We start from the raw sequence: 16,157 nt of genomic DNA, 5'->3' as shown, positions 1-16,157 counted from the left end.
CGGCTACGAATAATCTTCTCCATTGGAAGAGCTGGCATCCATCCTCCCTGAAGGCCGGTATTCCGGTAGGCCAGTACTTAAGAGCCAGGCGTAACTGCTCAAATGATGAGGCGTTTTTCAATGAAAGTAGGAAATTGTTCAGGAAATTTATTTCCAGAGGATATCCAAAAAAAGTTCTACATAGGGCCTTTAATAGGGCGAAGTGGAGTGATAGGGATGCCCTATTGATGTCGGGCCCAAAAAGATCTGATAAAGAAAAGACTACCAGATTAATAGGTATGTATGACGAGCATATTTCCGGAACATATAACATCATGCGGAAATATTGGCCCTTATTGAGAGCGGATCCCGATATCAGAGACGTGATAAGTGAACAACCTAGTATCACCTATAGACGAGGGAAGAATTTAGGTGATTATCTGACGCATAGTCCCTTTCAGATTGGAAGTGCCCCTTTTTCTCTTAGCAAGACAAGTATGGGGGGTTCAAAGCCCTGTGGCACGTGTAGTTTCTGTAAATACTTACCAAATATGAGAGAGTTTACAAATCCATCGGACCAGAGGATGTACACGATTCGGGATAGCATAGATTGTAAGACCAAAGGAATAGTGTATATAGCTCTTTGCCCCTGCCCAATGATATATGTGGGCAAAACGATACAAGAATTTAGGAGACGCATCTCCAAACATATAAGCAGTATCAATACCAATATAGATACACCACTATCTCGTCACATGAGAATATTTCCTCCTGAAGATCCACTAAAATTGCAGTTCATTGGCATTAGACAAATGAAATTAGGACCCAGAAAAGGAAATATTGACAAAATTTTACAACAGGAAGAAGCCAAGTGGACCTTCAGATTAGATGCACGTGGTCAGAAAGGTCTTAATGAAGGTTTCACCTTTGTGTTGTTTTTGTAGTCAAATTATAAGAGGTCAGCCATAGTAGTATTATTATCACTATTACAACTAAATCTTGTTAAAAGAATAGTTAGTTTTTATGCACCCTTTTTTTGGCAATTGGCTATATGTATTATTAATAAAGATTATGATTAGTGTTGAGCGATACCTTCCGATATCAGGAAATATCGTATCGGATTGGATCGGGCCGATACCCAAAAAGTATCGGATATCGCCGATTCCGATACCGGAAACCAATGCAAGTCAATGGGACACAAATATCGGAATGAAAATAAACCCTTTCTTTCCTTGTAGGTTAATTCTACATGAAGTAAAACAACTAAGAATAATGTAGAATGACATGAAAAGCCGGCAATTCATCAGCGGCATTCACCGGTACCCGACAATTTACAACAGAAAGAATAGAGCTTCACACATAGATTAGATAGATAGAAACATGTCAGTCACATATATATGAAGTACAGTGGCAGTGTTGCTTACTGTACTTGTCATTTAGTGTAAAGGATTTATTAAAAAAAATATTAGTGTTTTCGTGCACCGTCTCTTTAAAAAAGCCGGCCGGCAATTCAGCAGCGGTACCCGACAATTTAGAACAGAAAGATAGAGCATCACACATAGATTAGATAGATAGAAACATGTCAGTCACATATATAAGAAGTACAGTGACAGTGTTGCTTACAGAACTTGTCATTTAGTGTAAAGGATTTATTTAAAAAAATAATAGTGTTTTCATGCACCGTCTCTTTAAGAAAGCCGGCCGGCAATTCAGCATCTGTACCCGACAATTTAGAATAGAAGGAATAGAGAATCACACATAGATTAGATAGATAGAAACATGTCAGCCACATATATAAGAAGTACAGTGACAGTGTTGCTTACTGTACTTGTCATTTAGTGTAAAGGATTTATTAAAAAAAATATTAGTGTTTTCGTGCACCGTCTCTTTAAAAAAGCCGGCCGGCAATTCAGCATCTGTACCCGACAATTTATAACAGACAGAATAGAGCTTCACACATAGATTAGATAGATAGAAACATGTCAGTCACATATATAAGAAGTACAGTGACAGTGTTGCTTACAGAACTTGTCATTTAGTGTAAAGGATTTATTTAAAAAAATAATAGTGTTTTCATGCACCGTCTCTTTAAGAAAGCCGGCCGGCAATTCAGCATCTGTACCCGACAATTTAGAATAGAAGGAATAGAGAATCACACATAGATTAGATAGATAGAAACATGTCAGTCACATATATATGAAGTACAGTGACAGTGTTGATTACTGTACTTGTCATTTAGTGTTAAAATAAAGGATTTATTTAAAAAAAAATTGGCGTGGGGTTCCCCTTAATTTTAGGCTCTAGCGGAGGTTAAGCAGACAGCTGGGGCAAATGTTTGAAGCCTGGGAAGGGGGTAATACCCACGGAGCTTCCCAGGCTACTAATATCAGCCCCCAGCTGAATACCTAGCCTTTACTAGCTATTAAAATGGGGGACCCCCCCAAAAAAATGACGTGGGGTCCCCCCTAATTTAATAGCTAGCACAGGCTAGGCAGACAGCTGGGGGCTGATATTAATAGCCCAGGAAGGGTGCCATGAATATTGGCCCCCTCCCAGGCTAGAAACACCAGCCGTCAGCCGCCCCAGAAATGGCGCATCCATAGGATGCGCCAATTCTGGCACTTAGCCTCGCTCTTCCACGCTGCCCTGGTGCGGTGGCAGGGGGTAATAGGGTTGGGGTTGATGTCAGCTTATAATGCCAGCTGACATCAAGCCCAGGTTAGTAATGGAGAGGCGTCTATAAGACACCCCCATTACTAACCCCATAGTCAAAGTTAAAAGAAAACACAAACACCCAGAATAAAGTCCTTTAATTGAAATAAAGACACAATTCTTTATTGTTCTAAATTAAACCATACTTACCATCACGCCCATTCCAGCTGAAGCCAACGATCTCCTGCAATAAAAGAAAAATAATAAAGCAACCTCATCCTTACCTTTCGATGGTTCCCAGGACAGCTCCAGCTCTGCTACATCGAGATGACAGGCTGGACCGCAGCAGAAAGCTGCCATCCAGCCTGTCATCCCGCAGACACTGAGAAGCGCAGGCATGCTTGCGCTCCTCAGTGTCTCTCTGTGACGTCATCCAGATGAGCCGAGTTCATGTCCAATGAACTCAGCTCACCTCATGCACGTCACTGACAGCGTGGGAAAATTCTCCTGCACTCAGCGCTTCAGCGTGAGAATTCTCCCACGCTGTCAGTGACATACATGAGGTGAGGTCATGTCCAATGAACTCAGCTCACCTCATGCACGTCACTGACAGCGTGGGAAAATTCTCACGCTGAAGTGCTGAGTGCAGGAGAATTTTCCCACGCTGTCAGTGACGTACATGAAGTGAGCGGAGTTCATTGGACATGACCTCGGCTCATCTGGATGCCGTCACAGCCAGACACTGAGGAGCGGAAGTATGCCTGCGCTTCTCAGTGTCTGCGGGATGACAGGATGGATGGCAGCGTTCTGCTGCGGTCCAGCCTGTCATCTCGATGTAGCAGAGCTGAAGCTGTCCTGGGAACCATGGAAAGGTAAGGATGAGGTTGCTTTATTATTTTACTTTTATTGCAGGAGATCGTTGGCTTCAGCTGGAATGGGCGTGGTGGTAAGTATGGTTTAATTTAGAACAATAAAGAATTGTGTGTTTATTTCAATTAAAGGACTTTTTTCTGGGTGTTGTGTTTTTTTAAATACTTTACTAGAAATTCATGGTGGTCATGTCTAATATTGGCGTGACCCCATGAATTTTGGGCTTAGGGCCAGCTGATAATGCCAAGCTGGCCTTAACCCCTTTATTACCCAGTGAGCCACCGCACCAGGGCCCTGGATGAGTTGGGTACAGCGCCAGAAGATGGCGCTTCTATGAACGCGCCATTTTCTGGGGCGGCTGCGGACTGCAATTTGCAGCGGGGGTGGCCCAGAAAGCTTGGGTCTCCCTGCGCTGCGGATTCCAGCCCCCAGCTGCCTAGTTGTATCTGGCTGGGCACAAAAATAGGGCGAAGCCCCACGCATTTTTTTTTTAAATTATTTCATGAAATTCATGGAATAATTAAGAAAAAAAGGGCTTCCCTATATTGTTGTGTCCAACCAGGTACAAATAGGCAGCTGGTGGTTGGGGGCAGCCTGTTCCTGCCTGCTGTACCTGGCTGGACACAAATATAGGGCGAAGCCCCACGTCAATTTTTTTTAAAATAAGTCCTTTATTTTAACACTAAATGACATTTGAGGAGTTAATAAAGATGCAGTCCCTAAATTATTATTTATTTTTTAATTAATTTTTCCCAAAACTTTTGACGTGGGCTTCGCCATATTTTTGTATGCCAGCCAGGTACAGCATCCAGCTTCTATGAACGCGCCATTTTCCGGGGTGGCTGCGCACTGCAATTTTCAGCGGGGGGAGGGGGGGGGCAGAAAGCTTGGGCCTCCCTGCGCTGCAGATTCCATCCCCCAGCTGCCTAGTTGTACCTGGCTGGACACAAAAATAGGGAGAAGCTTCACGTATTTTTTTTTTTTAATTATTTCATGAAATTCATGAAATAATTAAGAAAAAAAGGGCTTCCCTATATTGTTGTGTCCAACCAGGTACAAATAGGCAGCTGGTGGTTGGGGGCAGCCCGTTCCTGCCTGCTGTACCTGGCTGGACACAAATATAGTGCGAAGCCCCACGTCAATTTTTTTTAAATCATTTCAGGAAATTCATGAAATAATTTAAAAAAATTGATGTGGGGCTTCGCCCTATATTTGTGTCCAGTCAGGTACAGCAGGCAGGAACGGGCTGCCCCCAACCACCAGCTGCCTATTTGTACCTAGCCGGACACAACAATATAGGGAAGCCCTTTTTTTCTGAATTATTCCATGAATTTCATGAATTTAAAAAAAAAAAAACGTGGAGCTTCGCCCTATTTTTGTGTCCAGCCAGGTACAACTAGGCAGCTGGGGGCTGGAATCTGCAGCGCAGGGAGGCCCAAGCTTTCTGGGCCCCACCCGCTGCAAATTGCAGTCCGCAGCCGCCCCGGAAAATGGCGCGTTCATAGAAGCGCCATCTTCTGGCGCTGTACCCAACTCATCCAGGGCCCTGATGCGGTGGCTCACTGGGTAATAAAGGGGTTAAGGCCAGCTTGGCATTATCAGCTGGCCCTAAGCCCGAAATTCATGGGGTCACGCCAATATTAGACATGACCACCATGAATTTCTAGTAAAGTATTTAAAAAAAACACAAACACCCAGAAAAAAGTCCTTTAATTGAAATAAACACACAATTCTTTATTGTTCTAAATTAAACCATACTTACCATCACGCCCATTCCAGCTGAAGCCAACGATCTCCTGCAATAAAAGAAAAATAATAAAGCAACCTCATCCTTACCTTTCCATGGCTCCCACGACGGCTCCAGCTCTGCTACATCGAGATGACAGGCTGGACCGCAGCAGAACGCTGCCATCCAGCCTGTCATCCCGCAGACACTGAGAAGCGCAGGCATACTTCCACTCCTCAGTGTCTGGCTGTGACGGCATCCAGATGAGCCGACAATGAACTCGGCTCACCTCATGTACGTCACTGACAGCGTGGGAGAATTCTCCTGCACTCAGCGCTTCAGCGTGAGAATTTTCCCACGCTGTCAGTGACGTGCATGAGGTGAGGTCATGTCCCATGAACTCGGCGCACCTCATGCACGTCACTGACAGCGTGGGAGAATTCTCACGCTGAAGCGCTGAGTGCAGGAGAATTTTCCCACGCTGTCAGTGACGTGCATGAGGTGAGCTGAGTTCATTGGACATGACCTCGGCTCATCTGGATGACGTCACAGAAAGACACTGAGGAGCGCAAGCATGCCTGCGCTTCTCAGTGTCCGCGGGATGACAGGCTGGATGGCAGCGTTCTGCTGCGGTCCAGCCTGTCATCTCGATGTAGCAGAGCTGAAGCTGTCCTGGGAACCATGGAAAGGTAAGGATGAGGTTGCTTTATTATTTTACTTTTATTGCAGGAGATCGTTGGCTTCAGCTGGAATGGGTGTGGCGGTAAGTATGGTTTAATTTAGAACAATAAAGAATTGTGTCTTTATTTCAATTAAAGGACTTTTTTCTGGGTGTTTGTGTTTTTTTTAAATACTTTACTAGAAATTCATGGCGGTCATGTCTAATATTGGCGTGACGCCATGAATTTCGGGCTTAGGGCCAGCTGATAATGCCAAGCTGGCCTTAACCCCTTTATTACCCAGTGAGCCACCGCACCAGGGCCCTGGATGAGTTGGGTACAGCGCCAGAAGATGGCGCTTCTATGAACGCGCCATTTTCCGGGGCGGCTGCGGACTGCAATTTGCAGCGGGTGGGACCCAGAAAGCTTGGGTCTCCCTGCGCTGCAGATTCCAGCCCCCAGCTGCCTAGTTGTACCTGGCTGGACACAAAAATAGGGCGAAGCGCCACACATTTTTTTTTTTAATTATTTCATGAAATTCATGGAATAATTAAGAAAAAAAGGGCTTCCCTATATTGTTGTGTCCGGCTAGGTACAAATAGGCAGCTGGTGGTTGGGGGCAGCCCGTTCCTGCCTGCTGTACCTGGCTGGACACAATTATAGGGCGAAGCCCCACATAATTTTTTTTTAATTATTTCATGAATTTCCTGAAATAATTAAAAAAAAATTGACGTGGGGCTTCACACTATATTTGTGTCCAGCCAGGTACAGCAGGCAGGAACGGGCTGCCCCCAACCACCAGCTGCCTATTTGTACCTAGCCGGACACAACAATATAGGGAAGCCCTTTTTTTCTTAATTATTCCATGAATTTCATGAAATAATTAAAAAAAAAAAAACGTGGAGCTTCTCCCTATTTTTGTGTCCAGCCAGGTACAACTAGGCAGCTGGGGGATGGAATCTGCAGCGCAGGGAGGCCCAAGCTTTTTGCCCTCCCCCCCCCCGCTGAAAATTGCAGTCCGCGGCCGCCCCGGAAAATGGCGCGTTCATAGAAGCTGGATGCTGTACCTGGCTGGCATACAAAAATATGGCGAAGCCCACGTCAAAAGTTTTGGGAAAAATTTATTAAAAAATAAATAATAATTTAGGGACTGCATCTTTATTAAGTCCTCAAATGTCATTTAGTGTTAAAATAAAGGATTTATTTAAAAAAAAAATGGCGTGGGATCCCCCATAATTTTAGTCTCTAGCGGAGGTTAAGCAGACGGCTGGGGCAGATGTTTGAAGCCTGGGAAGGGGGTAAAACCCACGGAGCTTCCCAGGCTACTAATATCAGCCCCCAGCTGAATACCTAGCCTTTACTAGCTATTAAAATGGGGGACCCCCCAAAAAAAAATGACGTGGGGTCCCCTCTATTTTAATAGCTAGCAAAGGCTAGGCAGACAGCTGGGGGCTGATATTAATAGCTCAGGAAGGGTGCCATGAATATTGGCCCCCTCCCAGGCTAGAAACACCAGCCGTCAGCCGCCCCAGAAATGGCGCATCCATAGGATGCGCCAATTCTGGCACTTAGCCTCGCTCTTCCACGCTGCCCTGGTGCGGTGGCAGGGGGTAATAGTGGTGGGGTTCATGTCAGCGCCAGCTGCCATGAAGCCCAGGTTAGTAATGATGGCCGTCTATATGACACCCCCATTACTAACCTACAAAGTGTTAAAAAGAAAAAACACACTACACCCAGAAAAAAATAATTTATTTGAAATAAAACACCATTTTATTTAATTCTTAGTTTACTAAAAAAAAAATAGTTACCTGTCCACGTTCCTGCGCTGATCTCCCATGCACAGCTGTCACATCTGGAGATGGTGACAGCTGTGCATGGCTGCTGTAAGCTCACGCTGCCGGGAACACGTCCGCTCCCGGCAGCGGGAGCCACTGACTGAGGTCACCGGAGTGCATTCAGGCAGCGCAGCTCCGGAGACCTCCTTTACGGCAGTGCTGTACCGTGGGAATTTCTCACGATACAGCAGTGCCGTAAAGGAGCTAACCGGAGCAGCGCTGCCTGAACTCCGGTGAACCCTTAAGGCCCCGTCATTCTAGCGGCGGCAGCGGTTCAGAGCGGTCACATTCTATGTGGCTGCTCTGAACTGGAGATCTTCGTGGGACACTCGTGGACTACTACGGAGGGGTAAGGATAAGGTTGTGGTTTATTATTTTATATTTTATTACAGGAGATCGATGGCTTCGGGGAATTAGGTGTCTTGGTGAGTATAGGTGTAGTTTTTTATTTTTTACTTTATTTTAGGTGGCGATCGGCGGGGACAGGTAATGTATGAACTAATTTCTTTTAGGTAACCACTGGCCACCAATGACATGTATCTAACATTTATTGGGGACACAGTAGGGCAATTTAAATAGCAGGATCAGGCTGATGGGAACTACTGCTCCCATCGAGCTGATCCTGCTGGCAGGAGTGGACGGGGGACAGACATAGGCCGATGGGAGTAGTAGTGTCACATCGGCCTATGTCTGCCCGCACACACACCCGCACACACACACCCCGCACACACACCCGCACACACACCCCGCACACACACACACCCCGCACACATCGCACAGACACCGCGCACACACACCCCGCACACACACCCGCACACACACACCCCGCACACACACCCGCACACACACACCCGCACACACACCCCGCACACACACCCCGCACACACACACACACCCGCACACATCGCACAGACACCGCGCACACCCGCACACACACCCCGCACACACACCCGCACACACACCCGCACACACACACCCCGCACACACACCCCGCACACACACACCCGCACACACACACACCCCGCACACACTAATCATGACGGGTCTGGGAGGTGAGGCTGACCTGTGCGGCCGTGGGAAAGTTGATGTGAGTTCATGCAGTCAAGCATGAACTCACATGAACCCTCTAAGGGCACCGCGGCTACTTCAAATGAACAGCTGATCGGCATCACCTGATACCTCAGCTGTTCATTTGAAATAACCGGCGGGAAAGCGCAGCACAGAACGGGAAAGCCGGCGGTGAAGTCTTTTCACTGCCGGCTTCCCCGCCCGGGTCCTTCGCTCCTTGGTGCTGCGCTCCCCGCCCGGTCCTAATTTACGATCGGGATGGGAGGTGGTGAGGGGAGCGGAGGATCGGGGTGGGAGGCTGCGGGGAAGCAGTATGGGGCTGCGTGATTGTTTAAAAGCCGGCGGCTTTTTACCGCGCGCCGGCTTTTAAACAATCAGGAGAATTCTCCCACGCTGGGATGGCATTCTGATGACAGGCTGGATCTCGGCTGAGCGCTGCCATCCAGCTTGTCATCCTTCAGAGACACTGCAGAGCGCAGGCATTATGGGAACTTCCGATTCCGGTATTCGATATTATAAAAGTATCGGAATTAAGTATCGGAATTCCGATACAGTGAATATCGGCCGATACCCGATATTTCAGTATCGGAATGCTCAACACTAATTATGATCAAACTAATATTGTGTTAAATTACAATATGAGCGCCTTCGCTAGTAATCAGCAATAGGATAAATTTTCAGAACCTTAGCTCCCACTATGATTATGATAGACAATTATATCTAAATCATAACAGGCTGAATATTTTTCTTTTTCTAAGTCCAGTCGCATGCGCAGTAATGACATACGATATGAATCGGAGCAGATAGAAACTAATTCATGAGACATGCGCAGATAGACATCTCTAGCGCTAGCACAGGACCTGGCATACGTGTCATGTTCTGATTGGCGGTACAAGAGTACTGACGTATAAGCTTCTGTTTGGTTAACAACGCGAAGACGCGGAAACGTCATATCGATCTCGTAACCGGATTGGTTCCTTTTTCTGGTACGCATGCGCAGTAATAAAACTGTATTGTTTTCCATCTGCTGATAGGACTTAAGGTGAGCTATTCTGATAGTTATATTAAAAGAAGTGTGGATGTAACTTCAAGCACGCCGACACACCTCCTGATGCTTCTACCAATAAAAATGAATTATATATATGAATGACAGTTGCCATTTCCAATTGGAAAAAGGGGAGGTGTTATCAGAATAAGCTAACGTAACTGATAGGTAGTGGGAGTGATTTACCCCTACATCTCCTATTGGTATTTGGTTAGAAGGACTCATATTGGATATGAAGCTACAACAGAGTTGATAAAAGCCTCCGTGTGGCCTTTTGGGTGCCATTAAGCCTCTGTCCCCTGATGACGCCAGTTAGGCGAAACATGTCGGGGAGGCTTTAATTGTGGATTTTATGATAAGGCATAGGCAGTGATAACATGCGATAGGTGGTCCGCGGCCACAAACACATGATAATGAGAATTGGTCGGATAACCACATAGTGGAAAAGCAAAATTGCAGATTATAATATCCGACCCTACTCTGCTGCTTGTACTTATATAATTATTTTAATATCTACTATCCTCAGGAGAGTTATATACTTTAATAAAAGTTAAGTTTTAAGGGCTTTAGTTTGGGGTTCTAGTTGCCAACTAGGCAAAATGTTAATAAAGTTATTACCCCTACGCTGTCTTTAGTTTGAACAGTGTTGGTTAGTCACGACCGATGCCAGTCTCATTGGTTGGGGGGCAGTTTTTCTGCAACACACGGTCCAGGGCCGGTGGAGTCCCCACGAAGTCTCCCTACCCATCAACATTCTGGAGATAAGGGCGATTTACCTGGCGTTGCGTCACTGGCAGAAGATCCTGGCAGGGTTCCCAGTCCGTGTGCTATCGGACAATGCCACGGCCGTGGCATACATAAACCATCAGGGAGGAACGCGCAGCAAGCCCGTTTTCAAAGAGGTGGCAAGAGTACTACTTTGGGCCAAGAAGACGGTTCCAGCAATCTCAGCAATCCACATTCCAGGGGTCGACAATTGGGCGGCCGACTTCCTCAGTCGGCAGGGCCTCGCCTCAGGAGAATGGTCTCTCCATCCCGAGGTGTTTCACTAAATCTGCTTACGGTGGGGCACGCCGGACGTCGACCTCATGGCGTCCCGTTTAAACCACAAGGTTTCGTCCTTTATAGCTCGGTCCCGCGATCCGCTAGCAATCGCCCAGGACGCGCTAGTCATATCATGGTCACAGTTCCAACTGCCCTATCTCTTTCCACCTCTACCATTGATCCCTCGAGTCATCAAAAAGATCAAGACAGAGGGAGTACCAGTTCTAGTAGCCCCAGATTGGCCCAGACGTGTCTGGTACGCAGATCTGGTAAATCTGCTTGTCGACTCCCCCTGGAGACTACCAGACCGTCCGGACCTCCTCTCTCAGGGTCCTATTCTTCATCAGAGTTCTCATTCTCTGAATTTAATGGTATGGCCGTTGAGGCCGCGGTGTTGAAGAGGGCGGGCTTTACGGACAATGTCATTCAGACCCTAATTAACGCCAGAAAACCCGCTACCTCGCGCATATACCACAGAACTTGGAGAGCCTTTTTTCGTCACTGCGAACAGGATCAGCTGGCTCCTATGTCTTTTTCTTTGCCAGTCATTTTGGCTTTTCTTCAGTCTGGCCTAGAGGCGGGACTCTCTCTCAGCACTCTCAAAGGCCAGGTTTTGGCCTTGTCCATTCTATTCCAACATAACTTAGCTAGCCGTCCTCAGGTCAAGACGTTTCTACAAGGGGTGGCCCACCTGGCGCCTCCCTATCGCCCTCCAGTGGAACCATGGGACCTTAATATGGTCCTAAGCGTTCTACTACAGTCTCCGTTTGAACCCATTCAGGACATTCCAGCCTCTCTTCTTTCCTGGAAGGTGGCTTTTCTGGTGGCTGTTACCTCTATTAGAAGGGTTGCAGAACTCGTGGCCCTCTCTTGTCGGTCGCCTTTTCTGGTATTCCATCAAGACAAAGTAGTGCTCAGGCCGGTGCCTTCCTTTTTTGCCAAAGGTGGTTTCCGCTTTTCACATTAATGAGGACATTGTTTTGCCTTCCTTTTGTCCGACTCCAGTGCATCCATGGGAGAAGTCCCTGCTCAAACTGGACCTGGTCAGAGCTCTACGTGTGTACCTTTCTAGAACGGCCTCCCTTCGGCGCTCGGATGCCCTTTTTGTCATCCCTGAGGGGCATCGCAAGGGTCTTCCTGCCTCCAAGTCAACCATCGCCCGTTGGATACGCTCGACCATTTTGGAGGCATATCGCATCTCGGACTAACCTCCCCCTCCCGGAGTAAGGGCTCACTCCACTAGGGCGGTGGGGGCCTCTTGGGCGATCCGCCATCAGGCTTCGGCCTCTCAAATCTGTAAGGCTGCAACGTGGTCTTCACTCCACACCTTTTCAAGGTTTTACAAGGTCCACACTTATTCTTCGGCTGATGCCAGTCTTGGACGGAAGGTCCTGCAGGCGGCAGTTGCCGCAGTGTGACCTAGTCTGTGACTATCTTCTGTTCTCCCACCCAGGGGACTGCTTTGGGACGTCCCATGGTCCTGTGTCCCCCAATGAAGCCATAGAGAAAGAGGGATTTTTGGTGCTCATCGTAAAATCTCTTTCTTGGAGCCTTCATTGGGGGACACAGCACCCTCCCTGATTTTGGTCATATGTCCATTTGGCCCTGTTGGGCATCTCATTCAGTTTTCATGGTTGTGTCCCGTTGGGCATTGCATAGTTGGTTGTTTTTTTATGCTTCTCCTACTGCTTTAGCCACTAACTGGTGAGCTTGGTGCCTGTAGGCGGGTGTATACTGCGTAGGAGGAGCTATTTTCCTTTTTTTGCCTAGTGTCAACCTCCTAGCGACAGCAGCATACACCCATGGTCCTGTGTCCCCCAATGAAGGCTCCAAGAAAGAGATTTTACGGTGAGTACCAAAAATCCCTCTTTTTTGTCTTAACCCCTTCATGAAATATGATGTAAACTTATATCATATGCCGGCTCCCTTCCTTTGATGCAGGCTCCCACGCCGAGCCCACATCTTTTCCCGCACATGATGGCTGATTTAATCAGCCATTATGTGCCTCTAACAGTCGCGAGTGGAGTGGAGCGGAGCTCCACCTGCGGCTGTCAACTTCTTAAATGCCGCTGTGAATCTCTGACAGCTGCATTTAACACACGCCTACAGGGGCCAAGTCATTCCACGCTCCCATCGGCGTGCCTATGACGTGATCGCGGAGCTCTGATGGGTTGTTATGACAGCTGAGGGTCTGCTGAAGACCCCGGTGTCTCTCATTACGATCCTCCTGTGAAAGCCAGCCCGTGACCAGCATTCATAGGAGATTGTGATTTTCCCTATACGTAGCAGTGCTGATGGACTGCTATGTATAGCACAAGCGATCAGACGATCGCATCTCCAAGTCCTCTTAGGGGACTATTAAATGCAGTAAAAAGTGAATTTTTTTTTCAATATGAAAAAATAAAAAAAAGAACACTAGTTCAAATCACACTCCTTTTGCCCCGTTAAAAGTAAAACAATTAAAAAATATATACATATTTGGTATCCTGGCGTTCATAAAAGTCCAATCCATCAAACTATAAAATAAGGAAACAAAAATACAGAAAATGGAGTATGATGACCCCAAGGTACATACACAATAGTAATAAGGCCTATTTAACGAAACATTACATTTTATTGAAAATATAAAAAAAAATAGGCAACAGTACAATAAGTGGTCCATAAAGGGAATGGTCAAATGGTCAAAATGGTCAAATGGTGAGGACACAAAACAGGAACACAAAAGACACATAAATGTCACAAGTAATTGGGTAACCAAAAAGTTTTTAAACTTTAGTAGAATAGATGGCTGACCGTAAAAATCCGCAGAAAATATTCATTTAAATGATCTCAAGGTAGTAATATAGTATTGCCACTAGATGGCTCCTAAGTGTAATTGTGCACGGAATACATGTTGGAAATATCATATGATAATATAGATTATGTCATTCAAAAGTACAACTCGTCCCATAAAAAAACAAGCCCTCATACGGCTATATTGATGGAAAAATAAAAAAGTTATGGCTCTTGAAAGAAGGTGAGGAAAAAACGAAAAAAAAAACCAGACAAACAGAAAATGCCCATGGCGTGAAGGGGCTAAAGACATAGCAATTTTTTTTGAATATTTTATTATTATCTTCTAGAAGCCATAGCTATTTATTTTTTCAGTCAACATAGCCATATGAGGACTTGTTTTCTGTGGACGAGTTTTATTTTTTTGTAATATGTACCATTTTGGGAGTTATTTTCTTATTTTTTTAATAACTTTTCTTATGTAATTATTTTCTAACATTGTGTTCATAGTGTGGTAAAAGTCCCTTGTTAAATTATTCTTTTGGGTCAGTAGAATTTTTTCAAATTTTGCCTGTACTAAATTTATATAGTTTTCCTACTTTTGTGTAATAAAGTCCATTGAGAGGGTCAGATAAGTTGTATTTGTTAATTGTGCCATTTAGGTTAGCAGCTATAATTGCAATCAAAGTTGTTCAAGCCCCACTGCAGAATAGCTTTTTATCAAAATATTACAAGCTTTCTGCTGTTTGAAATAAATGAATCAAAGAATTTTAAATAGCTCAACACAAGTAATATAATAAGTGGTTTAAAGTGGTTCAGCACAAAATGCCACTTTAACGACTACTGCAGTCTCAGAATTATTTATCCCCTTCATTTCAAGCAACTTTAGTACTTAATAGAGCCCCTCTGGCTGTTATAACCTGCTGCAAACGTGATGCACAATCAGATGCCAGCTTCTGGCAGGATTTCTGAGGAATCTTAAAACCCCCATATAGACTAATGTCAGCTGAAGCTGCCAATATCGACAGGATTGGCCGACGGTCTAATGTGTGTGGGGGTGCCAGCCGATCGATGGTCAGGAGAGAAGTCTATCGCATATGTCCAACTTCAAACTGCCAATCGCCATGTTCTCCATGAGATAAACCTCCGGCTGACGTCTCTGCTGGCCGTTTTCTTACAGAGAACACAGAAGTACTTGACCTTGTGAGTTCTCTCTTGAATAGAATAATCGGGTGAGATGGCTGTAGTCCAAATGATTGGCCGAAGAATCGTTCTGCCGACAGCCATCTAATATGTATGGCCAGCCTTAGTCTATTCCTCATAGGCAATGGCCTCCAGGTCACTAATATGCTTAGGTTTGTGTGCTGCAAACACCTTCTTCAATCATTTTCTCTGGGGTTCAGGTCAAGCGACTGTGACAGTCACTCCAGAATCTTCTAGGACTTCTGACACCAAGACTTGGTGGACTTTGATATACTGTATGTTTGGGATCATTGTCCTGTTGGAAGGTTGGATGACTCCCAAGCTTCAGTTTACTTGTAGAAGGCATGACATATTCTCCTGATACTTGATTGACGCAGCATGAATAAGGGGGCAGATTTTGTTTCTATTCTGATAAATCCTGGGATTATTTTCCTTATACACCTTTTATCATGTGAATGATGTGGATAACTCAGTATTTGTTCATAATTAATATTAACTGAATTGAGAGAAATTCTACAGAATATGTTTGTGCTTTATATATATGTAATATGTTGTTACTATTGCAGATACTGAAGTTGATGTTGTTGACCTTTGTTATGAAGGACGATTCCTGTTAGTTGGAGAGAGAAATGGCAGCGTTCACCTTATTCATGTACTGTCTAGACAGATCCTGTTGACCAAAGTAGGTATTCAAGTTTGCTTTTTTCTTTCTTTGGCCATTTAAAGGGAATCTGTCACCAGATGTTTGCTACTCCTTCTGAGAGCAGCATGATGTAGGGACAGAGACTCTGATTCCTGTGATGAATCACTTACAGGGCTGCTTACTGGGTTTAGCCATCTTTTGTCTATTGTGTATGTGGGCTTTAGGCCATGGCCCCACTATCACTATGTGGTCAGTATTCGGTCGGTATTTTTTCTCAGGAGTGGGAGCCAAAACCAGGAGTGGGTGATAAATGCAGAATTGGTGACTTGTTTCTATTATACCTTTTCTCTGATTGTTCCTCACCTGGTTTTGGCTCCCACTCCTGAGAAAAAATACTGACCGAATACTGACCAAATACTGATAGTGGGACTGTGGCCTAAGGCCCACATACACAATAGACAAAAGATGGCTAAACCCACCTATTAGGCCAGGGTTGACTAACTATTGAATGTTCATGGAGCTTTCCACTGTAAGGGGGAAAGGTGATTAGTTTTCATAGGGTTCTTTTGTCCTCCATTTGTGTTCTAGGTATACAGTCCAGAATATTGGTGTTCTTCTTTTTTCCAATGGCAGCCTATTAGTCAATAGTGCAATGCAAGCT

The 16,157-nt window shown here is 45.4% G+C and overlaps 1 protein-coding gene across 1 annotated transcript in view; it reads left to right on the top strand.

The window, feature by feature from the left end:
- Nucleotides 1-16,157, top strand: part of LOC141261709 (kinetochore-associated protein 1-like) — a 95,867-nt gene that overhangs the window by 38,882 nt on the left and 40,828 nt on the right. The window contains exon 4 of the mRNA XM_073676237.1: nucleotides 15,420-15,535. Within this exon, the coding sequence (XP_073532338.1) occupies nucleotides 15,420-15,535 (116 nt within the window). The remainder of the gene's footprint in view (nucleotides 1-15,419; nucleotides 15,536-16,157) is intronic.

This window comes from Phyllobates terribilis, unplaced genomic scaffold (genome assembly GCF_046119375.1).
Source record: "Phyllobates terribilis strain yellow unplaced genomic scaffold, ASM4611937v1 Scaffold_1__5_contigs__length_1240528914, whole genome shotgun sequence".
In the NCBI taxonomy this organism is placed as follows: Eukaryota; Metazoa; Chordata; class Amphibia; order Anura; family Dendrobatidae; genus Phyllobates; species Phyllobates terribilis.
Note: the sequence above shows the minus strand (reverse complement) of the source record. Positions and strands in the feature narration are given on the sequence as shown.